This window comes from Brienomyrus brachyistius, chromosome 19 (genome assembly GCF_023856365.1).
Source record: "Brienomyrus brachyistius isolate T26 chromosome 19, BBRACH_0.4, whole genome shotgun sequence".
NCBI lineage: Eukaryota > Metazoa > Chordata > Actinopteri > Osteoglossiformes > Mormyridae > Brienomyrus > Brienomyrus brachyistius.
In genome coordinates, this window is record NC_064551.1 from 15,853,501 (window position 1) to 15,881,116 (window position 27,616).

At 45.6% G+C, this 27,616-nt stretch overlaps 1 protein-coding gene across 1 annotated transcript; it reads left to right on the top strand.

Moving 5' to 3' along the window:
* snx17 (sorting nexin 17) lies at window positions 1–27,616 on the top strand. The gene is made up of 15 exons (XM_048985521.1): window positions 1–807; window positions 7,717–7,791; window positions 10,194–10,311; window positions 12,627–12,691; window positions 13,400–13,510; window positions 15,179–15,269; window positions 16,997–17,084; window positions 18,557–18,626; window positions 21,318–21,410; window positions 22,027–22,230; window positions 23,418–23,546; window positions 23,858–23,935; window positions 24,447–24,521; window positions 24,606–24,647; window positions 25,360–27,616. Exons 1-15 carry the CDS (start codon window positions 748–750, stop codon window positions 25,477–25,479), a joined length of 1,419 nt encoding a protein of 472 aa, XP_048841478.1. The 5' UTR covers window positions 1–747; the 3' UTR covers window positions 25,480–27,616.

Below are 27,616 nucleotides of genomic sequence, written 5' to 3' on the forward strand. Positions count from 1 at the left end.
TGCACAAGTAGGCGCACATTGAACGCATAAAATGTCCTAACAGTAATTGCCTGCGTTCTTAGTCACATTTGTCTTTTTCCTTGACTTTTGCCTTTTTGCATCCAACAGAAAGTATTTGAACGTGACAGGTATTTTCTTTAGCACGTCGGATAGGATCCCCCCCCCAGTTTTATTCGTTTGTACCATTAAGTGCGGAGACGGGGGTTTCTTTTTGCCGATACAAAGTATCAATTTTAAAACGGAGCAATCCGGAACATAACGTGGTACTGCATCGGACTGGGGTGAAATAAACTTGTTTCAGAAGTGATTTGTTGCTAAGCATGTGCGAGTCTTTCTTTGAAGTTTGAAAAAGGTTTCGTCTAACTGGGCTGATACACACCGACAATGAAGCAGGAATTAAACCCAGTCCCAACATGGCTGCTGCGGGGACGTTAGGCAAAGTTAAACTCCTTACTTGAGAAGTTTTATTTGTAAATCCGTTCAAAGGAGGAGATCGTTGGGATACAAAATCGGGGGGGGGGAACAGCGTGTGAACACATCGGCGTGTGCCTCAGACTTTGGTGGACTGCAGCACTAGGAATATGCAGAAGAGAGACCGCCGGCTGCCTAGGCTGCTTCCTCCGGTCCTAAACACGCATCTCCTGCTTCTCTCTGCCTGCGCTGGACTCAGGCTGTAGATCCCGGTGCCTTTACCCCCCCAAAAAAAACCATTTCAATTTGGACTCTTTAAAACCTGCTTCAGTAAAGATGCATTTCTCCATTCCCGAGACTGAGGTACGCTCTGGAGATAATGGTTCAACCTACGTGGTGAGTCCCCATCTCGCTTTCTACATCTATATTTATCATTTCTGCGCCTGTTCTCTGCTAAATTATTACATTTGTTGCATATTTCCATCTTCATGAATATGGAGATAATTGCAAAATAGCTAAATCCGCACATGCTGGGAAACGAAACGTTTATGATTACCACCCATTGATTTCTATGATTTCTTTTCAAAATTAACACGCAAAATAAACTAATAATTCTTTCATTTCGGGGGTTTTCTTCTCTCGGTTCGGAAGGTCTTGTCTTTAGGAGGATCTGCATTTGGGATTGACTGCAGCCCTTTTCACTCATTTCATCCGTCTTATTCTAGCTATTGAGTGTAACTGCGGAATGGCACTTAGTGGCTTTTCCACACTATTCTAATATTATATAAAGTGTAAAATTCTACGAACGATTTCAGGTTTCCACACTTCGTGTCATCGAAAGAGCATTGCATATGTGAGTGCGTGAGAAACCTGCTAAGAAGCCCATTTTTTAATTAAAATGCCTTTAGGATGCATGAACTGTGAGCGTTTTGGTTGCCTCCAGCTTACTCAAGCTTAATTATATATATTTTTTCATTGCTGTTGCTCCAGTGTTTGTAATACCCCAGTGACGCAGTGGTTGCCCATTCCGCATATCTCTATGCATAATAAAACCCACTATAATCCGTAACCCGGTGCCTGGCACCGTCCTTTAAAAACAAATTGAAGGTTTCGAGATGTTTGCCTGTCCTTCCGTAAGATCCCATTTTAAAGTTGAATAGCGCGAGGCCATATCATGTGTTGTATGAACTTAAGACTCAAGTTTATGCAGAAACACAAGACCCGTTGCCAAATGTTGCTCAAAAACAGTTAATCCTTCTAATAATTAAACTAAAATTCGGCTGTTTCTCCTGGTGTTTCCCGTGGAAGCTGATGTAGATAAATCCTTTAAATCTCCAAATTATTGGGAAAAATATATCTTATACTGTTCATGTGGTTGGTTCAGCGCAGCCTGGAAAGGATTATTGCAGATGTTATTTGAACATGTTGACCTATAGTAGTATCATTTGTCTCTGTGGTTTATTTCATGATATTACCAATGTATTGATTTCGCTGTATGTCTGTCTTGTGTTCGATTTATGTAACGTGCGGCTTTATGCGGGCTGGTGCCTGGTCATGTATAGCAAAATGCTTTTTTTACTTCTAGATCTGGGTGATTTTGGTAGATGGCGTAGTTCCTCTGAAGTCTCCGCCAGCTTTCCTGTGTGAACCGATCACACTTGATGTCGGTTTTTAGCGCCGCTGCAAAACACATCGTTCAATATTTAATTTTCATGCAGCGCACAGCATCAAACTTTGCGTCTGCCTCTCATTCAGGAACTGAAAAATCCAGCTTCCTTTTTACAAAGCTGTTATGATGGAACAGAAAAGACAGAGCGTTTCTTTGTTGTTTTTCTCCTGAAAACGCTGACCATTTCATTAGTTATTACTGTAAAATTGTGGATGCTGTGAGTAGCCGTTAGATATCCCTGCCTGGCTGCAATCTAAGCCGATGTTACCGCAGATATATACAATATTGCTTTGCAGAGTCTGCAAGGACAGTAAATGTTTATTGCAATGCAGAAGAAAGCTGTCCAAATAGCCATGGCAAAGTTCAACGTGTTTTATATAAATTAACTGGTGCTTCAAAGTGCAGAGGTAAGGAGGATCCAGTGAAGTATCAAGTTGTTCTAAGCATAAGGTAAATGCAGCTGGATGATCCGCCAGTGGAATCCTGATACTTTATCCACATGGGGAATTTGTGCTTTTGCCGTGTCCCATCTGGCTCCCTGAGACACACAGACAGGTGAAAGCAAGTTTGGGGGTCGTATCAGAATCAGATTTATTGGTCAAGTACGTTAAGTCACACAAGGAATTTGGTTCCAGCCGATGGTGTCTCAAGTTAGACAGCATACAGACCATGAAATAATTTATGGACAATACACAATATGCAAGCCATGCATAGAATAAATACAAGTGTTATACATGAAGTGCCAACAGCGGAGATCATTACATATGAATAGCAGTGCTCCTGTAGCAGTTGGGGGTTGAGTCCTGCTTAAATACCCAACAGCGGCACCAGCCAGTCAGCCCCGAGATTCGAACCCAAAGGTGACTGTAGTGGTGAGTTGCAGGGTTTGGTAACCAGAAAAAGGCTACAGGTAGCGTACTGGTTAAGGTCCAGGTTATGATCCTAGTTTGGGAGCGTGAAGCAGTTACTGAACTTGGGCACAGATCCATAAGATGCGGAGTCAGTCACGGACTCCTCCTGCTTCAGTGTGAAAATGTTAAGCCTTGAGATTTGGTTTGAACTGAAGCAGATGCAGGTCACATGGTAGCTCAGTGGGAACCACAACATCCTCACATCTGCAGCGGTTTAGGTCCGGTGTGTGTGTGTGTGTGTGTGTCTGCTTGCGCACACGCATGCATGCAGAGTTTGTTCTCCCTGTCATTTGCCTGGATTACCTGAGTATTCAAAATAAATGCTGTTGGCCAAATTGGTGTGTGTTGCCTATAGTGTGTGATTGAGTTTGCATTTTGTTGGACTGGCATCACATCATGCCCAGTGCATTGTGGGATATACTCTGGGTTTACCTTGATTTCCATGCTGTATTATTGGTTTTGAAAGACGAAGCAGGCAGACACTTTTAGGTTTGCGTTGCTCTGTGGTGTGTTTGTGCTGTAATGCATTGTGCATTTTAACAACTGCAGATGTTAGAAGTCATCTAAATGGCACGGAACTCCTGCTAAGTTTTGCTTTATGGCATCTGTCTGCCTGCCAGATCACTTTCTCAGTTCTGTTTTGAAACCTTGTTTGCGTTTTGCCAATCCAGTCATCTTTTGGAAGTCAGTATTGTTATGAAACTGTATCTGTTGACTACATCAGCAGTTTTTTTTCCCAAGAAAATAAAGCACTTTTGTTTTTAATATTTACTACTTTTTGGCATCTGAGTTTCCATCCCTTTTTTGCGGACTTAGTTTCAGGATTGTTTGGAAACACTTTGGCAGCGTAGATGGCCGACTCAGAGGCCGTGCTGAGCGTCAGCGTGAAAAGTCAGTGTGAAAAGTGGTCACACGATGCTATGTCACTTCACGGTAGTTTGTGAAACTGCGGGGGCAGCGTTACCCTTATTAAATCACAGTGTAACTACCGTGTCTCCTTGGTAAAGTGGAACGCTCTATGCATTCCTGTGAATCTTTTGTTTAAGGAATGTTTGTTTTTATTAACACGTATATACATGGATTGAGGGTGTAGATATGGTGTGTTGTGGCATGTAGGATGGGGCATTAATCATAAACTGAGTTCAGTAAAGGATTTTTTTATCCCCTTTAATATTTTTCTAAGGACTTAATAAGTAAACAAATATCTTGCAATACAGTCCAGCTTTTTGGTGTATGAGACCCTGTACCTGCTCAACTGCAGCAAATCCATCAGCTGTACTTATTGAAAAGCCGAATGTTTTCCCAGAAAATGTATGATATGATATGATTAATTATAAGAGCCTCCTCTTCCCCTCTGCCTGTCATACCTTCACTGCCTCCGTGGAACCCCAGCTTTTTTCATTGGTGGGCTTGTTCCAGATATATTATCCACGTCTGTCACATGCTAATTTGTGCTCCATTTGCTTCCATTATATTTGCTCCTAGTTAAATGCTACTTTGGTGATGCACTCGGCAAGAGTGCGTTTCTCCAGAAACCCCGAGGCTCATCCGCAAGAGCCCAACTAGCATGCAAGTGCAGTATCAAACATCAAAGCTCAACGTAGCGACTGAAACTCACAAGGCATGTTTGCTTCGGAGATACTAGCTAGCACTGGGGTTTGATTTACGCCTGTTGCAGGTTGGAATCGCAATATTATCTACTTGTAGAACTAGAGAAACCAACAACCAGAGTTATGTAGTGGCATATCGCAGCGTAACGATAATCATTTCACACTCATGAGGGTTGTAAAACCTGCTGGTAAGATATCAGCATCTATATTTTGCATTTGATGACACTTAATAGACTTAGTTTCTTACTAGATTCTCTCTAGGGTGATATTTACGTGTCTAGTATGTTTAATGCGTGGTTTGTTAAGCTCTTGTTCCAATTCTAACTAATTGCATTCGTTACCAATCACTCACTGGCAGCAACTGTAACAAAACTGGCACTTTGACACTTTAATGCTCATTATCTCCTGTCTGTCTCTTTTTTAAGTCCCTTCGGACAAAAGCTTCTGCCAAATGAATAAATGCTCACCATTGAGTTTCATCGCACCACGAAACAAGAACAAATAATCTTATCTGAGTCATAAAACCATCACAGTCTGTTTAGATTTGTCGCGCGTGAGAACAAGTTAGTGTGTCCCTTTTTTAAATGTAATAAATAATATGCACATTACGTGACGTATCGTTTGCTGAGTCCGCATACGATTATTCTCCCACCACCTCTTGTCACCTTGTTGTTTTTTGATAAATTAAAGTGTAAATTGCACTTCGGTCACATTACGTAGGTGTAATAGCCTGAGACACACTTCATCACGGGGGCGGACTTGTCCGTCCACAGGATATTAGCCCTTCTGGTCCCCAAGGACAGACTGAAGCACACCTTGTGAGCCTGGGCGCCTGGCCCGAGGAATGTGCCGGAAAAAACAGCCTCTGCATGTCAATGGTGACATTCCTGTGCTAGAGCTAGCCAATCCCGCGCTCTGTTCTCTTTCAACGCCCTGTACACCAATCAGAAGTGCCGCAGCAGTTTGTATACATCTCTTTCCTGTCCCGTGAAAAGGAGGCTCCAGGGAAAAAAAATATCCGATGTAAGAGAGCCTTGTATTGAGTTAAAAGAAAATATTAGAAATATGCTCGTTCATGTAGTCTTCTCGAGTTGCTGGCCAGAGGAAATACTCCCAGCGTTTGGATTTACGTGATATTGCTGCGCAAGTCCACTTCAAATGTCAAGAAGTATGGTTAGCAGACAAAGAGTCTGCCCCGCGGACAAAATCGATGTCTGATGTCCATCTTTAATGGAGGATGGTTTTGTGAAAAATCAGCACGAGCTGCACGATTTAATTTGGTTCTGAGAATTTAGGTTTTCTTCCTATAGTTTTGCTGAGTACCTACTGACTACTGAATTTCAGATTTGCCATATGTCAATGAATAAATTAATGATCCTCCATTTAAACCGTTTGAGGTAATTTCAAAATATCCCACTGGACAGCGTTAAGCTGCGCTGTCCTCCGGGCTCAGAGAGGCTGTTGGTGTCGGCCCAGCCGAAGTGCCATAGCCGCGAAGATTCGCCGTACGCCATGTTTTGTCACTACTTGCAGGCATCGCCTTCGCACAGCGGTCAGCGGGGCGGCAGGGCTGATGCGAGAGTTGCTGCTGCAAACTCCGCAAGAATATTTTTTTTCTCCATTCTTACTTTTGAGAGTAGGTGACCTCTGAGTCACGCAGCAGAAATAACAGCGGGGAGAACTTGAGGTTAAAACCCTAAATGATGGCTGACATGCTGATGTGGGTTTTTTTTTCCCTAAGACATTAATAGCAGTATTATTTTCCTGTTCTGAATTCAGTGTAGCTGGTTTCCTTACTTAGGGGATTTTCAAATGTTTCCCCTCTTATGTTTTACGTACTTTTTTTCCTAACAACTTGCTGTCCTGTTGTCCTGTCCTGGTGAGGCAAAGATGCAAGCCTAGTTTCGGTCATCTTGTGTTACTGTGATCTAATAACTTGGTGCCTGAGTTAATTACATCTAGCTGGCCCTGATTGGGCTGATTTATTTTGTTAAGGGTAAATTGAGTCGGCTAGGTGGGTCGGAGAGCATCTGCGCCTTCTGCCCACTGTGTGGGATGTTGTGGTCGTCTGTTTAATTCGGGTTTGTGGGTTTTTATGCCAAGACTTTTTGGATTTAGGGCTTTTTACTTACGTTCTGGTACCTTCTTGCTCCTTTTATAAAGTTTCATATCCTCAGTCTAGTATTTGACATCGATAGTCGTTCCGTTTCTGCCTCTGTCCCCTTTTGCTACCTGGCCTGTGCAGCTGGTCCGAATCCCACATCCTGTTGCAAGCTGTTCAGAATAATACAAAGTCTATCAGTTACCAAAATGAAACCGTTTCACCCGGGGTGATGCGTTTCTCGGCGTGTGAGTCTGTACCCTTGATCAGAAGGTTGCAGGATCAAATCCCAGTGTCTGCAGGATGGTCTCACTGTTGGACTGGCTGACCATTCCTTCTCAGTTGTACATATCTATGGATATGTGTCTCCTGCATAAATGCATTGTATAAAGTCTAAGCCGCATGTGTTTTCCAGACTAATTTCTGCAGCTGAATTCGTCTTGTTGTCATTGTGACAACAACTTTTTCAACCATAAACAAGATTATGTGAATATCTAAACACTATAAAAGAGATAATATGTAAGATTAATGATATATAAAAGAAAACATTGACATGTGACAGTGTCACAGGTGCTTGTACACCTTTGCAACTTGCTCATTGAATAATCGGTCCATTACTGTACTTCTTATGTGAGATGTGTCCTCCTTTGAGGTCAGGATTGTGGAGCTCACAGAACTGGAGAGGCATGTGAATCCGGCTGCCTGTGAAGTTACTCTTCTGTTTTATAAGTCTGGATCATGAAACTAGGTCAGCGTGTATTGAATGACTTAGTCACTGGTGGGGAGATGTCCAACTTTTCTTTCTTTCCTCTTTGTTGTGTCAGCGCCTGAGAGTGAGTTGTTGTTGTTTTGTTGCTGTTGCTGTTAAGCCCTGTGCCTAAGCTTTGTGAGTCTTTTCCTAACCCCTGGGTTTGGATCGAAGGACTGGGCAGTAATAATAAGCAGTATATGTGTTCTCATTGCTCTCTCTTTCTCTCTCTCTCTCCTCTTCTCGCACCCCTCCCCCCCCCCCAGGCGTACAACATCCACGTCAACGGAGTCCTGCACTGCCGCGTCCGTTACAGTGAACTCCTGGGGCTGCATGAGCAGGTGAGGGGGGCCGACTGACGCTCTCAGATGCACATTGTTAAAAAGCGGGATGCCTCAGAGTCCTGGGCGCCTGCTCCTGTGAACGTTTTAAATGACAGATGCTGCTCTGTGTAGCCGCCGGTCAGACAGTGCCAACCCTGTGCCTGTTACTAGTCAGACAGAGCCGAGCCTGTGCCTGTTACTAGTCAGACAGAGCCGAGCCTGTGCCTGTTACTGGTCAGACAGCGCCGTGCCTGTGCCTGTTACTGGTCAGACAGCGCCGTGCCTGTGCCTGTTACTGGTCAGACAGCGCCGAGCCTGTGCCTGAGGTTGTGCCTGTGCCTGGTCAGACAGCGCCGAGCCTGTGCCTGAGGTTGTGCCTGTGCCTGGTCAGACAGCGCCGAGCCTGTGCCTGAGGTTGTGCCTGTGCCTGGTCAGACAGCGCCGAGCCTGAGCCTGAGGTTTTGCCTGTGCCTGGTCAGACAGCGCCGAGCCTGAGCCTGAGGTTGTGTCTGTGCCTGGTCAGACAGCGCCGAGCCTGAGCCTGAGGTTTTGCCTGTGCCTGGTCAGACAGCGCCGAGCCTGAGCCTGAGGTTGTGCCTGTGCCTGGTCAGACAGCGCCGAGCCTGAGCCTGAGGTTGTGCCTGTGCCTGGTCAGACAGCGCCGAGCCTGAGCCTGAGGTTGTGCCTGTGCCTGATCAGACAGCACCGTGCCTGTGCCTGAGCCTGTGCCTGGTCAGACAGCGCCGAGCCTGTGCCTGTGCCTGGTCAGACAGTGCCGAGCCTGTGCCTGGTCAGACAGTGCCGAGCCTGTACCTGTTAATGGTCAGACAGTGCCGAGCCTGTGCCTGGTCAGACAGCGCCGAGCCTGACCCTGAGCCTGTGCCTGGTCAGACAGCGCCGAGCCTGACCCTGAGCCTGTGCCTGGTCAGACAGCTCCGAGCCTGTGCCTGGTCAGACAGCTCCGAGCCTGTGCCTGGTCAGACAGCGCCGAGCCTGTGACTGTTACTAGTCAGACAGCGCCGAGCCTGTGCCTGTGCCTGGTCAGACAGTGCCAAACCTGTGCCTGTTACTAGTCAGACAGCGCCGAGCCTGAGATTGTGCCTGGTCAGACAGCGCCGTGACTGTTACTAGTCAGCGCCGAGCCTGTGCGCCTGCAGTGATGCATTTCAGGTGCCGCTGTGCTCAACCCCACTGCTGAACATGTATGTTTTCTATGTTTTTACCCAGCAGTTACTTTGGCATCCAGCTTGTGATTTAAGTTCGTTCTGTGCTGCTTTGAATGCGCCGGCTACAGTTAGAAAATTTGCCAATATCTTAAGCAAGTGTAGTTAAGTTTTGTTAATGCTGGGAGGCTGATAACCTCCCAGAAACGGTATTGGATCATAGTCCTGGGATTCTTTGCCTCTGAGGTGCTGACATTCTCCATACTTTCCCGTTTACCTTCAGGGGATGGAAAAATATGCCTTTAAGTCGACGAGACGTGACGCGCGGCCAGTGAAACGCATCTTAATCTGGCTTGGAGCCTGACCGTGGTGTAATGTCTGGCATTGTCAATGATTTACATGTTTAGCTCACCCCCCCCTTCCTTTGGCTGGCCGGGGGGGCTCTCCACACTCTCAGGGCATTTCCTCTCCGGGCATTGGGAGGGTGTGGGTTACCAGAGGTAATCTACTTAAGCAGTCACAGAGCGGGAAGGAGTGGAGGCCAGTGCTTTTGGTCGGCTGGGCTTTATATTTTCTCCCCTCTTACCATTTCGGCAACCGTTGTTGCTAGGAGACGGGGCCCAAGCGCCTGGCCGGCTCGGTGTAGGTCTTCACCAGACAGAATCCGATCAGATGCTCTCCCTGCGGGGTTGCTATGGCACATGGCAGCCAACCCATAATAATCGCTTTCCATCCAATTATCGCTGCCAGTTTTGGAATGCTTATGGTCCTTTGAAAGAGAAATGCCACTCGGTTCCTGCCTGGTGATGTATTTATTTCTTTAGTGTGACCCCAAGTTGTGTAACACTTATTCAGGTAGATTGTGGATGTTATAATAAAGCCTTCAGTGTGAGCTACCCAGGCCCTGTAGAGACTGGTTGAGATGTTGGAATGCTGATCTTCCTGCGAAACTCTGAAGCTCCAGTCCACTCTGTAACGTGAGCTGGCCCTCTTTTGGCTTTCGCGAGGCACTGGGAGCCTGTTGGTCATCCAGTGATGCTTCATTGGTCAGTGTGTCTCACCGCCAGAATGGTGAAGTGACATCGACTTCCAGGCCAGAATGGTGTGAATCTTTAAAGGCCTTCGCCTTGAAGCCGGCCGGGTTTCCTTCACACTCAGCTGTCACCGTGAAAGGCGAGGGCCCCATCGCTGGCAGCCCCTAGGGGCCCCGCCCACAAGCAGTGGGCTAAACGCTCCCTCGGGCCTCTCCTTCCGCAGATAAAGAAGGAGTACGGAAACAACGTGGTGCCAAACTTCCCTCCCAAGAAGATATTCACCCTCACGCCAGCGGAGGTGGAGCAGAGGCGAGAGCAGCTGGAGAAGTACATGCAGGCTGGTAAGGAAAGGCCACGCCCCCCTCCCACTTTACTTATCTGCTAATTAGGGATTCAAGATTGTTTGTTTGTCACACGCATGTTATGCAGTGACATGTGTTACCTAAGTAGCGCCTGGCCTGTGCAGTAAGTAGAAGTAGGGAAATTTTAGAATTAAAATACCCATTGATAGACTAAGACAATCAGGAGGAAAAATTTAATGTGATTTTTAAAATGCAGTATATACAAGAGACGAGGGTCTGGATTATGATGCATAAGTGGGATAATATTCATGGTTAATGAAGTAACAATGTCTCTAAGTACCTTGAATGGAGCCATCGTGCTCCCGCTACGCTATTGGGCCCCTGTCGGACTCTACCGTAGGTCCCCTGTCGGACTCTACCGTAGGGCCCCTGTCGGACTCTACCGTAGGGCCCCTGTCGGACTCTACCGTAGGGCCCCTGTCGGACTCTACCGTAGGGCCCCTGTCGGACTCTACCAGACCGGCTCGCTTTTGGCTCCACAGTGCTTCTGGGTCCCATCCAAGCCTGGATCGGTCATGTGGACAAAGCCTCAGTGGACTTTGGGATGTAGAGTACATTATGTTTCATGGAGTAACGATAAGAGGGCAGCCTGAAGCTCGGCCGTCTTCGCCGTGCGAGCGACCCAGTCGTCATGCAGTATTCCCCACGTGTCTGTAGTTAAAGGGGAATGAGACGTGCGTCTCGCCATGTTCCGGCTCATTCTGCCGAACAAGCTCGCCCCTGTTCGCCGTGTTTGCTCACAGTCTGGGAATAGCCAGGCTATGGTTGCCCCCCCCCCTCCCAGGCTGGGGTTACATCACAGCTTAGTGCGATACGGAAAATTAACCGTCAGAGAGGCGTAATCGGCCTGAATGAATAAGGTGCATGATGTGTGATTTGGAGATGCCTGAATGGAGGGAAGTAATTGCATGGCCCCCCCCCCGGCCTTTATTTTTTAGTGTGATGAATGCGAAGTGAAACACTGGGTGGCATCCAGGCTGCCCCCGCCCTCCCCCCCTTCTCGCCTGCCCCCCGCCTGTGTGTTCTGTTTTCTAAACGGCCGGGTAGTGGGTCGTCGTCGGGGCCCCTCCCGTACCGCTGAGGGTGGTCCTCATCAGCATGTCAAGCACAGTTGCCGTTTTCATAATTCATCATAAAATAGATCGAAGTAAGCGAGACACAGGGAACTTTTCGAAATGGACCCCTACTGACTGTTACTGATGCATATATAATCTCATTAATGGGTAATTAATAATAAACTACTTATGAAAACACTCGATGTCTTTTTCATGTTTTTAGCAATTTAGCTGTGGTTCATGATCAGATAGTTCCAAACTTAATGCTAATTAAAGGCATTTCATCAATTCTCTTCATGGCTAAGTATCACTTTGCAAGTCCAGTCATTTATATTTAAGTATTAAGCCTGTTCTATTAAAAAAAATAACAATAAAAAGGACTCACTCTTTAACACTGCGAGTTGTGAGAGGAAAGTGTGTTGTCACAGAAATAGAGGAGGATTGCAGCTTATTGCAGGCAGATCCCAAAGGGGGCTGGAGTGTGAAATGCAGAAATCTGATTTACTCTGACGCTGGTAATTAATAGGAAGTGTGGTGTAATGTCTGGCTTTGCTGTGGGCTTGCCTGCCTTGTGTTTGTTTTTGAGTGCAGATCATTCAATATTTATGGATTTCCTTGCGATGGGAAGAGCCTGCCAGTAATTCTTGCAGTCCGGTGTGGAAGTCGGGGCTCCTCCTGAGTTCCTCCTAAGTTTCTGTCTGTCCACCAGAAGTCATTCATGGAAGAATCATGGCTTCCAAAAGATTGTGCTTTTAGGCGTCCATGTGGATTTAAGCGTTTGTCGTATGCACTGCCGTTGGCCACGCTGTACAATGAAAAAATTACTCTGCATTTTCTACTGGCGAGTGGTAAAAATAAAATAAAACAGAAATACAAATTTAAGGTGCTTCGATTAGGAAATGTAATGTTTAAATATTGAATTACTGAACATTTATAAGCATGAAGAGGAGATGGTGAGGTGCTACATCTCAGCAGGGCCCAAAAATGTTGTTTTGAATGCCATGGAATTCAATGTCACGCTAGGAAAACAATCCTCCTGTTTCTCGTTAATGTTTAATGCTGTATAAACATGGTTCTGTGTCGTAATAATGTGGAAGCTTCTGAGAAGACAGACGGGACGTGTTATTCGTCATGGCTTCCAGTTGAAAAGGCTTGCTAGGTCCTGCGGGGGGTAGTGGACATTACGGGGATTTGCTGGCTGTGCTTGAGCATTAACGCCCCCCTCCACCCCCTCCGTAGTACGCCAGGACCCCATACTCGGAGCCAGCGAATTGTTCAACAGCTTCCTGCGAAAAGCTCAGCAGGTAGGGGTCTGCATCCTCCAGTCTTTCATCTTCACTTTGGTTGCTGAGAGTTAGCGGAAGCCGATATCCTGTAGAGCTTAGCGACGCGTTTCTTCCAGTGTTTTGCGGTTGTCGCTAACTTGGCCACGTGTTACGGATCCCTCTTCATTTTTGGGGTATGCTGTTCCGTATGAGAGCAGCCTCTCTCCCTCACAGTTATTCAGTATAGCACCACACCCAAAGCACGGATGCATCTTTCTGCTGACTCTGCCATTGGTGTTTTTATTCTCTCAAGATCCTCCAGATCTTCAGGGAACTGCTATTTGACTGTTTTAACTAAAAGGTGAAAGTAGTCTGTTGGTTAGATTTACAGATATGCCACAGTAGGAGGAAAATGTTTTTCTTCCTTGGATTAATGAAAGGGGGGGGGGGTGTGTAAAATGTATTTATAAAAGGTGGGCGTATGGCTCAGTGGGTTAAGACTGTGTGCGCTTATCCGAAGGGCGCTGGTTCAAATCCCAGGGTCAGCTGAGTGATTTCACCGTTGGGTCCTAGAACCCTTTAGAAGTGGCTGAACCTGGTTTTTTAGTTATATGTCGCTTTGGAATAAGGCATCTGCTAAATAAGTGAATGTAAAATAAACCTTTTACTAGCGACACGCAGTTGACTTCTAACTGTGATGGACACACCTGCTCAGTAACTGTCCACTGCTCTTGCCCTGCTGCTCAGGAGACGCAGCAGATTCCCACAGAGGAAGTTCAGCTGGACGTGTCCCTCTCCAATGGCCAGAAAGTCACAGTGAAAATCCTGACGTCGGACCAGACCGAGGAGGTCCTGGAGGTATCGACCACTTGCCCTGCCCAACTGCTCCGCTCCACGCTTTGCAAATGCACTCCATCAGTTTGCTGCTGCGTCATATTCCAGTTTGACACGCATGACTAAATGCCCTCGGGGACGGAGGTTCAATGCTCTGTAGTCATGGAAAAGCCTCCCTGTTAAATTTGCCATGTATCTTACTCTGGCCTTGGAAGCAGAAGTTTACAGTGATTGTAAGAAATTGGGACAGTGCAGACCGTCAGCCATTGTTCTCTCCTTATTCAGGGTCTGTTGGCCTTCCTGTTTATAAACCCTCTGTTTAATTATTGCAATGAGCTTGCAGTTGTTTCTAGAATATCGTTGGGTCAGCGAGAGAAGTGTGCGTGCGTCTCTCTCTTTGGGTTTCTCTGGTCTTCCCTTTAGATTTCAGATTTGGTTTTTGCTCTGCATCCAACACTGACTGTCATCATCTGTAACTTTCTTTGTTCCGTTTCCGCCGAGAGGAGAAGCAAACGCAGCCGTAAATGCTCTGCTGTGGCATGCTAACCTCTGATCGGGGAAAGGAGCATTTCATGCTCGTCTGAGTCGCTGTTCTGTTTATTAAATGACCTGGCAACAAACATGACGGCCCTGAAGCAAACCTTAATGACCTTAATGCAAAGTAACAAGATCATTAGGCCGCAGATTTAATTAGCATCGATAGCGAATTAATAATGAAAGCAATTAGTCATTAATGGTAAAGCGTAAGCTTCAGAGGGAGCCCACACGCCCTTATCTGAGCACGCTGATCTGGCTGTCGGTGACTGTGCCTTTAAGAAGACCCATCTTCTCCTACCTCTACCCCCCCACATGCAACCTCAAGGTTTTAAAGGTCAGAGGGCACCTTCACGACCCTCTGAGACCCCAGTCCGACACCTTACGGATAAACTGTTTAACCGCGATGATGGATCTGTCAGCTGCTGGATAATGTTCCAGAAGTCTTTATTAAAACTGCCAGGTTCTTCTGGATGTGATCTGAAAAGCGACTGTAGTTATTTGTGAAAGCTGTCTGTTCCTTCACTCGTTTTAGTGTTTCCCAACCGTACATCTGTCTTCCGTAGCCTCTCATACAGCCCTTAGTCACAGTAGAACTGGAGTCTATCCCCCTAAGTAGAGGACACCTTGACTGGAATAGCAGTCTGTCACAGAGCACATGTTCACACACTATTTAGGGACACCAGTTTGCCTATCTGCATGTTTTTGGACTGAGAGGAACCTGGAAAACCTAGAGGGAGCCTGTGGGGAACATGCAGACTGTACGGGTTCGGTGTCTTTGGGCACGTCAGCCCAGGTCAGTCATGCTACGTCCATCTGTTCGGAAGTCACCAAACCCGAAACGAGCTGTGAAGCGAATCCATCACCAGGATGGTAGAAAGGGGGCATGTCAGTTAATGTGCATCCCTGCCTTTGTCACTCGTTGTCTGTATGTTGCATTGTGGATTTGGGGGAGCATTATTTAATGCTGCTGTATACCTGCATACGGATGGTATGACAATTAGCCCATGATGATGATGTTGATGATGATATAATTTATTGTCGACATCGTAATCTGTGGCTATATATTGTGACATTGCTGTCCTGGGGGACAGTTATTTCTGAACATCTGCATGGTGTGGTGATTAACCCACTCTGACTCGATCTTGTGGCCCGCAGGCCGTGGCAGCAAAGCTGGACCTTCCGGATGAGCTGGTGGGATATTTCAGCCTGTTCCTGGTCCGGGAGACGCCAGATGGCGGCTGCACCTGTGAGTTTGACACTTCCCGCTTTTGGTGGATGGGCAGTGGAAGGGGCGGCTAGCCTGGGGCGTGGACACCAGCGGTGATCTGTTGCCTGCTCTGCATGCCATTTCCGGTCCCCTGCCCGGTGCAACGGTGGTCACCCGGTGGACCCTCAAGGCTGCCGTCCAGAGGGATACAGGAAACATTTCTGCTTGGCTGGTGCCCCCACACCACACTGCGGCGTGGTAACATCTGACCATGTGCTCTGCTTATTTATTGTAGCCTGTCCGAGATCGGGGGTGTCCTGTCATAGATCACGTCAGCCCGTGAGCCTGTCTGTCACTGGCCCCCGCTGTAGACAGGGCAAAAATGCACATGGGGCCAGGCACTATGTGGGCTGTGTCGTCAGGGAATGAGGGAGGGGCACGGCGTCAGATGGAGCCTTTAACGGGCCTGTGATTTTCATTACCTTTGACATTACAGACAAGGCAGACGGTATCTTACACATGGGGTCTGCATGTTCCTCTGAGGAATGTGAACCGATTCGCTCCCGTACAGCAGCTCAGGGTCAGTCGCACGCTTGCTTACTGACGGCTGGATTTTACAAAATGTTATGGATTTCGCAAGAGGACCCGAACGACCGAGATTCTCCTTTTAATAAATATAAAATGTATCGTGTTTTCGAGTCCATGTAGTAAATACCTTTGCATTGCATTTTGTTTTAAGTCGCCCCAAAGTTTCCAGGTTCCCCAAGCTTTGTGGTATTTCTGGAAATAGTCAAGTAACTGAACATCAAACCTTTTCCTCCTAAGTGGCATGTAGATGCTTCTGGATGCCAGAATTATGCCAGTCTGGCGGAATCAGGAAGCCAAAAACAGAGGGAAGATTTCAGTCTGCGTCAGTCATCTTGTCAACAAAAACATTTTCGGCTCAGGCATAATCTGGGGCGTATTGATATTCTTATGCTGGATTTCATCACGATTGTTGACTGGGTTTTTTTTTTTGTGCTAATCGGACCCATTTGTATGCATTCAGGGTGAAAATATGCCAATTCTCTCACAAATGAAAACAATCTGTGGAAGCGACGTTTGCTGCAGCAGTTCTGGAAGTCTCTCGGGCAGACGCGCCGTGTCGGACGACCTCGGCTAGCTGCCTTTGATCTTGCCAAAAATCCTTGAACATCTGAGTTACTGCTCCCAGGAGAGCAGCTTTGTTTGTGCGGAGAGAAAAGGCTTCTGAGTGCCTTGACGTCCAAGGCCTTCTAGAAGGACTCTCATAGCACAGAACGGGATAACGCTAAGTCCTCTTGGCTCACCGAGTCCTCTGGTCTCCACATCATTCCTGCCAAAACATTCCACGCATCTTGCCAGAGCATCTATGCATCTATGAAGGAAAAGCATGTCCGAAGTTCAGCATTAAAGCACTCAGACGTTTGCTTCTACAGTACAGAACTACAACTTGCATATTGTTATATATTTTATTCATGATTATAGACGTGACTGTTGAACTAGGAGATGAGTGTATGTGTGTTTAATATTAAAGACCTCATCCGGTTCTTGGTTTCGCTGTCGCTGTCCCGCTTCTCCCTGACCTGTATAGCTGAACACACTCCAGTGCTGCTTTAGGCAGCCCAGCAGCAACCTAAGACTCCAGGCGTTCATCTCTAAATCAGCTGATGCCACCTGCTTTTCTTTTTTCGCCCTGCCCTCCTAATCCACCCGCCCTGCTCCCTCTTTTCCCAAACACCCTCCAGTCATGCGGAAGCTGCAGGAGTTCGAGCTGCCCTACGTGTCCGTCACTAGCCTGCACAACCCGGAGTTCCACATCGTCCTCCGGAAGAGGTGAGCTACCCCTCGACGGTCATGTGACTGTGACCGCAGGATGTCTGCAGTCAGGGAGTGCTTTAATACAGCAAACGAACTGAAGAAAATCCCGTGGATCTCTGTCGTTACACTTAATCACCCCTCTGGCTTTAGAGTAAGGTTGCTTATGGCGTAATTCTCAGCTATGTCCCAAACTGACTTTATTCTCTGAATTTACGTTTATTTAACGGACGCTTTGTACAAGCGAGGGAAGTTTGGGGTCGAAGAACAAAATATCCTGGGCTGAGATCTATGATGATTTATGATTTAAGAAATAAATTAGCTGATTGTTCAGTTATGAGCTAATTTGACGTACCTCCTAATGGTTGACTTTGAAAAGCTCATAACTGACTCAACATTCTAAGTCTGTGTTTGATACCATTTATTCTGTTAAAGTGTGAATTGTAAGCGATGGTTTGTGTATAATAAATGAGACCGTGTAGGGTTTTGCCGTAAGGTTGGTATTGCAAATGGTAAATATTGTGCCTTTACCCCCCTCCCCCCCACAAGACCTCTGGTCACGCTGTGATGAGGGTCCTGATGGAACCTGGGTCTTCCTGTCTCCCTGACTCGCTGTTAATCGGCAAACAGGCAGCCCGTCCTCAGTCCCCAGCTTCACTATGCTCTTTTTAAAAGGAGGCATCGCCAATGTTTAATTTGTATTTATGTGGCTTGTTAATGTATTTTTGGCCTGATGAAAAGCTTTAGTTGTCTGACCTACTTTAGCCGAGAGGAAGTAGCTTTACGCTAGATGGGAAGGGAAGAGAGAGGAAGTCTGGAAATACCCTACGAACACTTATCTAGTGAGCAAAGAAATGCCAGTGGTGTGTGTGTGTGAGAGAGAGAGAGAGTGAGAGAGAGATAGAAAATGGTTTATTTATCTATTCGTTATCATTTTATGTGCTTCATTCTAGCCTTGCGCCTGGCTTCAAGGCCATTTATTTGGGTTGTATTTCTGTTACATGTTTGCTCGATATTATACATCTCAAACGGAAAGTGTTCCACCAGTGTTCTGTCTAATACGTATATGGGAATGTGGGATTCAGTCAAATCAAACATCAGTTTAATCTCAGCCACTCAGTAGGGGTTAGGGGGATGGTACGACGGTATTGTTCATTATCCTCTGATTGTTGATTTTACCACAGAAATGAAAGACTCATCGATCCAAATGTCACGCTGATAATCAGCTGTGCAGGCTTTGATTGGCTTTTTTCCTGAAGTTTTTTAATTGATTTCCTCACAGTCTAAGCAAGGATCAATGCATGCAGGCTGGATGCCTGAGACAGTGATGGAATCGCTGGTCAAAGCGAGATCCACCTCATGGCTCCAATTTAAATCTAGTGGTGTTTAGGTTCCCCCCCCCCCCCCCGCTACACAATGAACAGTGTTTGATGCTAGAAGAAGCCGTGTGTTAATGTGATTCACTCATACACTTTGTTTTTGTTTTTCAGTTACTGGGATTCCGCCTATGACAGTGATGTGATGGACAACAGAGTCGGCCTAAATTTGCTATACGCTCAGGTAAGACCTTGGGGTGAGGGTACAGGGAGGCTGGGGAACAGGCCCCCATGCGAGGCTGCCTGAAACCCTCCCCCACAGGACTGTAACACTTAATGTTTTAATGAATCCATTACCAGGCTGACGGTGCCAAAGGTTGTGACTTTACGGTTTGTCTCGTCGCTCTTTGTAACTTCGATGGCGCTTCAGTGTTTGAAAGTTAACCAGCCTGGAGCTGGTCGAAGTGTGAGTCTGCTCCGAAATCTGAGGTCAGAGGTCATGGTGGATGATCACAGCTTTCTGTCAGCAGTTAATAAACCTGTAAATGCCGGTGTCAGCAGGGACATCTTCATCTTTTAGAAGAGGGTAAAACAGCTTTTAGTGTTGGCATTCGTCCAGTGGCACTGCAGAGATTTTTGCAGTGGGGGGGGGGGGGGCAAACAGTGAGCTTGATGAGGCATCTGGCATGATTTGGGCTAATGGTTTAATACACTAAACATTTTGATTGACACTGAAGACATGTTAATATATTTATCACTTTATTGTAATGGATGGTTTCACTTTAGGTTAAACTTAGATTGAAGTCTTTATCTTTGTTGTAGTAACAGGAATTGACCTATAACAGAGATCGGAAAATTGTTGACAATTGCATCCAACGTAGACTTGGTATAGATTAATCCTATATAGAGTTTACGTTTGCCTACTTTGCTTGCTATTTGGAAGAGCACTGTCACAGACCGGTGATCAGAACTGCGTTTACGGGTGCGTGGATGGGGGATGTGCAGGCATGGGGATGTGCAGGCATGGGGATGTGCAGGCATGGGGATGTCCAGTCACGGGGATCCACGCACCTCTGAGGGGAAGCATAGTTGCAGCTACTACATGCTGTGAGTACTTTGTGATCGTCGGCAGTTTAAGTTCAAAAAACTGTTTAAGGATGTTACTTATCAACGTTTTTTTTCCCCCTCAAAAGTGGGGGGGAGATGTCAGAGTCCATATATTTGCGCCTCTGTGTTTGTCTATAATGTAGTTGGAAATTGTTGCGCCTGTTACAGCTGAACCAGGCCCCGAGTCACACGGAGTCTCTACTCATTTCCGAGTTTCCCTGGGTGTGCCGAGGTCGAATATGGCCGCATTGTAATGTGCACCTTCGCATTTCTGCTTTCTGTGGCCGAAGGAATGAAGCCTTTTTGTGGCTTTTTTTTAATGTAGCCCACATTTTTCCAGGCTCAATATAAATATATCGTAGTTTTGCTTACAAATGAATGATATTCAGATTTCAAAGCCAGTGTGGGACAATACATGGGCCGGGTTATGTATTTTTTACTTTTAATGATTTTCAAGGAAATAATTGGCAGGAATTGTTCCAGTTTTGAACTTGTTTAAGGAATGTAAGCAGGAGCAGAGTGCTGTAGCACTTATGTAAAATATCATTTAAAAATCACTCACTCCAGCTACTATCAATGTAACTAGCACACTAAGTGTTGTCTTTATAAAGTCAAATTAAAGTGTGAGCTGGTGTAGTGTGAGCCCCCCCTCCCTCCCCCAATTAAATGGGTGAATTTAATTAACATCCAGTCTGACCTTCAGTGCTGGAGTTCGTGTACGCTGCTGAAGTACTGCCAAGTTCTCCTCCACCCTGTGGGGCAGGATGTCCGGTGTTCTGGCTCCTAATGGGCCATGTGTGCTCTGGACTTCCTCTTTCATTCATTCCTTGCTTAATTCTTTTGTTGGAGACTTGATCAGTATCTTAGGTAATGCCAGGTTTTCTCATCAGACACCCAAAATACCCTGAAAAACTCATCAACGGTCCAAACTCACTGCCGTAACCAGAATCGCTTTCGGGGACGTATGTTTATTATGAGGCCTGAATGAAATTGTGGGTAGTTGAACCGCAACCCTCCCAGCCAGTGAGCGTCGTAGCGCTGAGTCCACTTTCCGGTAACCTAACTGCAAGGTCAGGAGAGCATGGCTAAAGGCCTGATGAGCCTGAAAACACCCACGTTTGTCAAGCTCTGCAGATATCGAACAAAACAGGAAGTGATGTAAGGAGGTGTGTCATGAGACAGGAATGGGTAACCCTTAAAATGGGCGTTAGCGTCCTGCCACCCCGACCGCCTTCAGTGATCTGACTAAAGGTGTGTGTTTGAGACAGAGGGCAGCTTAAAGTCTGCAGGATGCCACATATCTGCATATTTTTGTTTGTTTTTGACTGTGTATGGGAGCAGGGACGCTGAAACGTGATGAAATGTGAGTGCAGTTAAGGAGTGTCTGTGCATCTGATATGCATTCAAGAAATAAGTGTTGTAGCAATAACTGAAACATTTTGTATTATTCCCGTGGTTTGATGAGTTCACTCATGTAGTTTTGGGTAAATCAGTTGCAGCTTGACCTTTAATTACTGTGAAAATATTTAATAGGAAACAATTTCAGTACTGTCATAATTTGTCTTGCTAATATTAGGTATACTATGTTCATGTTTGTATTACTGTTGTATATTCTGTCCGTTACAAAACAGACTTCCATAATAACCATGTTATCATTAATGCAGTGTAGGTACGTTTTGTTAATCTTCAGATCAGTGTGTCCTTATTGGAGGGATGTGGCAGAGTTTTTATAAAAAATGTTTGTCTATTGCAGAGCGGAGATGCTGCATTTGTCATTTCGCGTTTTTAATGGCTGCAGAGTATCTGTCAACGTCTGCTTTTCCTTCAGACGGTGTCCGACATTGAACGAGGTTGGATTTTAGTGAATAAAGACCATCACCGGCAGCTTAAATCTCTCCAGGAAAAAGGCTCAAAGAAAGAAGTGAGTATTCAGATACTTCGATGACTTTTCCTTGTGCTTTTTTCCCCCCCTGTGTGACTACTTTAGCTTTCTGGAAGGAAAAGTGACTGCAGAGTGCTTAAACATACAGATTAGATTCTGAGATATTTACCATAGAATTTGTGCAAACATCCCCCTCACAGAGATCTTAGCAGATGCAGCCTCCTTTTCTCTGGGGCTCAGCCCAGCTGGGTGGATAGACAGACAGTCCTGCGTATTGGAGCCACCTGTGCAATCTTCACTGACTCGTAGTCAGATCTCACCAGCTGGCTCTAAACAATCTAAAGCTCTAGAAAGTAAAAGCATTTGATGTCCGGTATCTCATTCCGAAATCAAGGGAATTGATATGAAGTTGGTGTGCTCTTCGTCACTATAATAGCTTCCACTCTTCTGGGAAGGCTTTCCATTGGATGTTAGAACATTGCTGGTGGGATTTTCCGCCATTCAGGTTGGGTTTTGCTCTCGGGTGACCCGCCCTTTTTTTGAGTTTATACAGCTTATCACTAACCACTTCTGTTTTGTCTACTTAATTGTTTAAATACAGATGCGAGTCTAAATCGGCTTGAGTGCAAACGTGTCTCTCTTCCTGCCCGTTCAGTTCATCCGCCTTGCCCAGACGCTAAAGTACTTCGGCTACATCAAATTTGACCCCTGCATCACGGACTTCCCCGAGAAGGGCTGTCATGTGATCGTCAGCGCAGGAAACAATGAGCTCAACTTCCATGTCAAGCTGCCGAACGAGCAGGTCAAGGAGGGCAGCTTCAAGGTCACACGCATGCGATGCTGGCGTGTCACTTCCTCTGTAAGCCTCACCGCCCCTCACCTAATACTCAACATGCTGCCACGGCTTTATGGTTTTTCCCAATATGTAGAAATCTCAGATTTCTTGCTGAAATTTTCCGCATTTTTTTTAATGCCGTTAGACGGCACGGTCTGTGTTCGGGCCGCTGAACGTGTCAGGAGCCAGATTTCCAGTGTCGGCGATGCACTTGGTGACATTCCTATCCAAGCGAAACACATGTAGCATTTTAAAATATTTAGATTTTCTCAGTTTATATTTGCTCGCTCGGCGCCCCAGTGGACTTGTGGCTGAAGGGTTGGCTTTAAACCGTTGAATTTGATTTTTTTTTTAAAAAAAACTTCAGCCAACCGACATGTTCAGAGATGAGGGGCTGTTATAAGTGGCCTGAATGAGCACGTCTGCCGCTGATGACATCACAGCCGGCGCTTGCTAATGACTTTCTCTGTCACCCTAATCCTCTGTCAGGTTTAATACCAACAGCAGCAATTTATATGCTTCCTTTGTATTTCCTTTCAATCCACAGATATGTGGTGTTGTATTTTTCATGAGTGCCTGTACATATTGACTGGAGTTTCCCTTTCTTGACTCCCTAGCTGTGTGCAGGAAGTTGCACCTTGTCGTTTTCTTGTTTTTTTTTTTTTTAACGCAAATGAAGTTTGTAATGACAGGCTGCTTGGAAGGCCACGCTATCAAAGTGTATGGAAAATCGCGACTGTAATTTGGTGTTTGACTTGGCTCTCTACTTTTACGGACCAAGATATTGTGGCTCTTATTAAAGGCCTTATTAAATTTGTTTTAGCGTGACTGTCACGAATCCCATGACCCTGAATTGACGTTTTTCAGTGATACGGAGATAGGTAGTATGCCGGTATGCAGAGACACCGAAGTCCTTAATTTGTCCATATGACTTAAAAAATAATCGCCAAACACGTAGTCATACCGCACACACGCACACCCGCACAGGCAGGCACACACGCCCCCACACGCGCAGGCAGGCAGGCAGGCAGGCACGCACGCCTCCACACGTACAGGCAGGCAGGCACGCACGCCCCCACACGTACAGGCAGGCACACGCGCAGGCAGGCAGGCACGCGCAGGCAGGCAGGCACACGCAGGCAGGCACTGCCGTTATTTGCTTTTAAGTAGCCGAAGTGCTTTACCTCCTTTATGGGTTTCCCACCCTACAGCAGGTCCCGATGGCCAACGGTACCGGCGGTAGCTGTGGACCAGGCAAGTGTGAGGTCAAACTGGAGCTGGCCTTTGAGTACCTGATGAGCAAAGACCGCCTGCAGTGGGTCACCATTTCCAGCCCACAGGTGGGCGGAGCTTCAGCTGTTAGACACACATTTATATATCTGTGGAACTATTGTCCTTTCCGATTGATCCAATACTGATGATGCAATAGCTGTAAAATTTCCACTCCCATGTGTCTTCTGAGTCTTCTTATTAAAGTTATTAGTTATATATATCATTTTTATTTGCATAGCCCACAGATGACATCATCATGAAACAATATAATAAGTCTGAATTATGTGCATTGCCAAATAGGTCGGAATGAAAAAAATGAGGGTAGAAGGGGCCCTGTTAAGTTAATCTTGTAAGATCTGCTGCCGCTTGTGTCACTCAGGCTATCATGATGAGCATCTGTCTGCAGTCCATGGTTGATGAACTGATGGTGAAGAAATCTGGGGGCAGTATCAAAAAGGTCAGTGGGGTCAGAGCTGCCTCTGACCGGCGTCTGATTGGCTGTAAATGGCATGTGACCCAGCAGCAGGAAAGCAGTGGTCCAATGGTTCTTTTGCACTTGTGTGCTTCAATCTTGCTTGTGTGCTTCATGCAGATCATAGTACCAGATGAATAGAAGGCACACGAGATAAGTACAGCAGGCAGTGATAATCAACAAATAACAAAGTAACGCCACTCTAGATAAACATCATTCATATGTGCAAGGAATTGCTTTGTAAAACTCTAATATTTTACCTAAAATTTTGCGTCACTTAAGAGTAAATCAACAAACGTGATAGAGATGCAGCTATTTGGGAGTCAATTCTCATTTTTGTGTCATGGTTCATTCTATGTTATAAGGTGTGACAACTGCACAGATTCAGTACATAATGATTTTCTGCTGAATGACCAGAAGGTGTGATGGTTTTGTCTCGCACAAGATGTTTGTGCAGCTCTCTGACCATGTGTGAAATGGCGTCCTCGTGTCTTAGATGCTGAAGAAGCGACACAACGGGAGCCTCCACCGGTCAGACAGCCAGCAGGCCGTGAAATCGCCACCACTGCTGGTGAGGACCCCGCCCGCCGCCTTTGCTGTGCCCCCCCCGCGTGTTGGCTAACGTTGCTCACTTAGCACCTCTCCTCTCACGCAGGACTCCCCGGACCCGAGTCGCGAGCAGGTCGTCAAACTCTCGGTAAGTCACTCTGGTCCGCGTCCAAGTGGAGTGTCAGAAATGCATGCGGGGTGCATCTCAGACTATAAACACTTATCGCTGTGTCACGCTATCTAGAGCGGCTTGTGTATACTGGATACATTTACAGATTTTTCTCCGTTTGCACTCACGAGGCTGCATTATTCATGTCAATAAGTATGACATTGACCCTCTTCTTTTAGGTTTGTGTTTGTTTAGCAGTTGATATCCCCAAGTGGAATAGTTGGATATATTTAGTAGATGCTTTCTATCCAAAGAAACATGCCATTGAGAAAGGAGGATCAGCCAATTGGAGTTAAGGGTCTTGCTCAAGGGCTCTGTGGTGAAATCAGTTGACTTGCCATGGGATTTGAACCAGTGACCTTCTGACCATGGCCGCAGTCTCAACTTCCAGAGCTATTCACATGTGTATGATGATAAGCGCTAAGGGTGTTTGTACCAGGCATCCAGCATTTTTCACGAGTGTTTCTGATATTATGAGGCCTGATATTCATCTGGAGTGCTTGCTCCTTTTCCTCGCTGCTTACTTATCTCAGTAGTCTTCCCCTCCTACATGACTGGACAACAGAAACAACCCCAGACCCTTCATCATCTTGCCCAATCCTCGCTCCCTCTGCCTGCCTTCCAAGCTTTTCCTTCCATGATCAGAATCACCGCGTACCACTGACTTTCCCCACCTCCATGTCTCTCTTAGACCAAGCTGACCTCCGTCACCCTAAGAGGCATCAGCAGTTCCAGCTCCAGCAATGACATCAGCGGTAATGATTTCCATGGCAACTACGCCTTCGAAGGGATCGGCGATGACGATTTGTAGCCTGCGCCGTTTCCGAATCGAGCCGGTGCTGAAGGGCTGGTTGAGGCGGACATGTAGCCAAATTCTGCAAGGTTGTAATCCACCCATGGGAGCTCTTAGTTAAATCCTACATTCGTTGTGCGATGTTTCAGACTGGAATTAATCACGCTACTTTCTGTTGATGGCTGTTGTAAAGTACTTTTATTTTAATCAGTATTTTTGTTGTCTGTCTTGTGTCTGAAAAACACATGCTAGATTTAACACATTTGTCTGTTCAGAACAAATTGGCTGCATCTTTAGAAGTTGACGGCTATCGTCAGTCTGGTTTTCTGTCCATTAAAGCTGTCGTTTTTGAGCGCTGCTTTCCTGAACTGGAATGTTCCTGTGCGTGTATTCGTACCTTCATTATTAGCCACCTTTCCGAATATCACAGAGAAGCGCGTAAATCAGACGGGGCGCAATGGGGTGTGGTTGAGTGGCTTGAGGTATAAAGGTGATCCATTTCACGCCCAGGCTCAACACGGCTTGTTGGGTTCATTTTCAATAGCATCCTCCCACTGCAAGCGAAACTTCTCAGGAGACTAGATGCGAAAATTTGAGCACGCAGTTCCAGATGCATGTGGATTTCTGTTAAAGAGGCACTTGGTTAATCGGATTCAACACTGGTGGAAAAACACTGTACATAGCAAAGCACTTCGATAAAGAAAATAACATTTTCAGCCAGAGGAATGTGTCAGGAATGTCGTGAACATCTCTCCCAAAATCGGGTTGATTTCTGTCAAAGTAACAGGATGAAAAGATCAGTGTTCAATTCCACAGCTGTGTGCTATTCTGCAGCTGGTGGAATGTTTGCATCAGCGTTTAACAAGGTCCTCCTATGTTTGCCATGTGCATTGTGCCAAACCTCGCCAGGGTCCACTGTACAATTTGCTTTCTTATATGTGGTCTATACCATTTAACTGCTGGCGGCCAAACAGTGTCTGTAGTCAAACACATTACAAGGAATGTTCTGGAAACCTCAAGCGTTGATTTTTCCATCTGACAGTGAAAGTGTTCTTTCTCGCTGCCTTACCAGTATCAGAAAGCCTTACTGAGCCTTTTACGTCAGAAACCTCCTTTTTAAATGTCGGTTATGACCCAATTTGGACAGTCTGAGTCAAGTTTCAAACAGTGGGAGTTCAGTAGATCATATCTTGCAGAATTTGGTGCTGTTAGCTCACCTTTACTTGCAGTTGCCAAACAAATAATTTTGCACAGTATTAAGAAGACCTGAAAGAGGTCAACATATTTATTTAAAAATAGTAATGCCAACAAAATAAATAAAAAAAAAAAAAACAAATGCAATGTGAAGTATTGGAAATGTGTTCTCAAGGTCCACAATTTCTTTAATTTTTTTCAGCTTATATAAAGGTCTTCTCATTAATGCCAAAATTATAGTTTACTACAGCATTTTGCACAAAAAAACATTAAATCATAGTATAGTCACTTTTATATATGTATGTGTAATTAAAAAGTATTCTGAACATTACTAATCTATCTTTAATAGTGCATTGTAATCAAATAGATGAAGTAACCTACAAAAGTAATATTGTTTACAAAATTGTAGCAATTTGTAGATGGAATGAACAAATGTTTACAAATTCCAAAATTTCTTACTAGTAGTAAAATTAAATTTGGAAAAAAGAGGTTTTGATTCTGCAAATGGTTCAGAATTGTTTTATTTTTGTCTGCATTTGGTTAGTCTTGCCTTTTTTGCTGGGGATTGTGATGAAATGAAACACTTTTTAATGGCCAAATTTTATTTGTGACTGCCTTGATTGGATCACAGGAAAATCCATGGTGCAGACTTAGCAAAATGAAATTTACCTCCATTCCGCTTGCATCATTCCAGACACAAAATCGATAACGAGTCTTGCTTACTAGTTTCGGAAGAGATCGTGATTTGATTAGGCTAAGAACGCGTCATTTTAGATCCCCTTTTTAGTTGTCATAGAAGGCTGGCGTAAGGTGAAGTTGTCTTTGTGATTCTGTGCTGATTCTGTAAGGTTCACAATATGTCTGGAAAATAAATGACTATTGTATGCATTTAAGTATCATTTAAGTATGTAGAGCTATCATTTTGACCTGTATGAACAATAAATGGAAATTGCAAAATCTA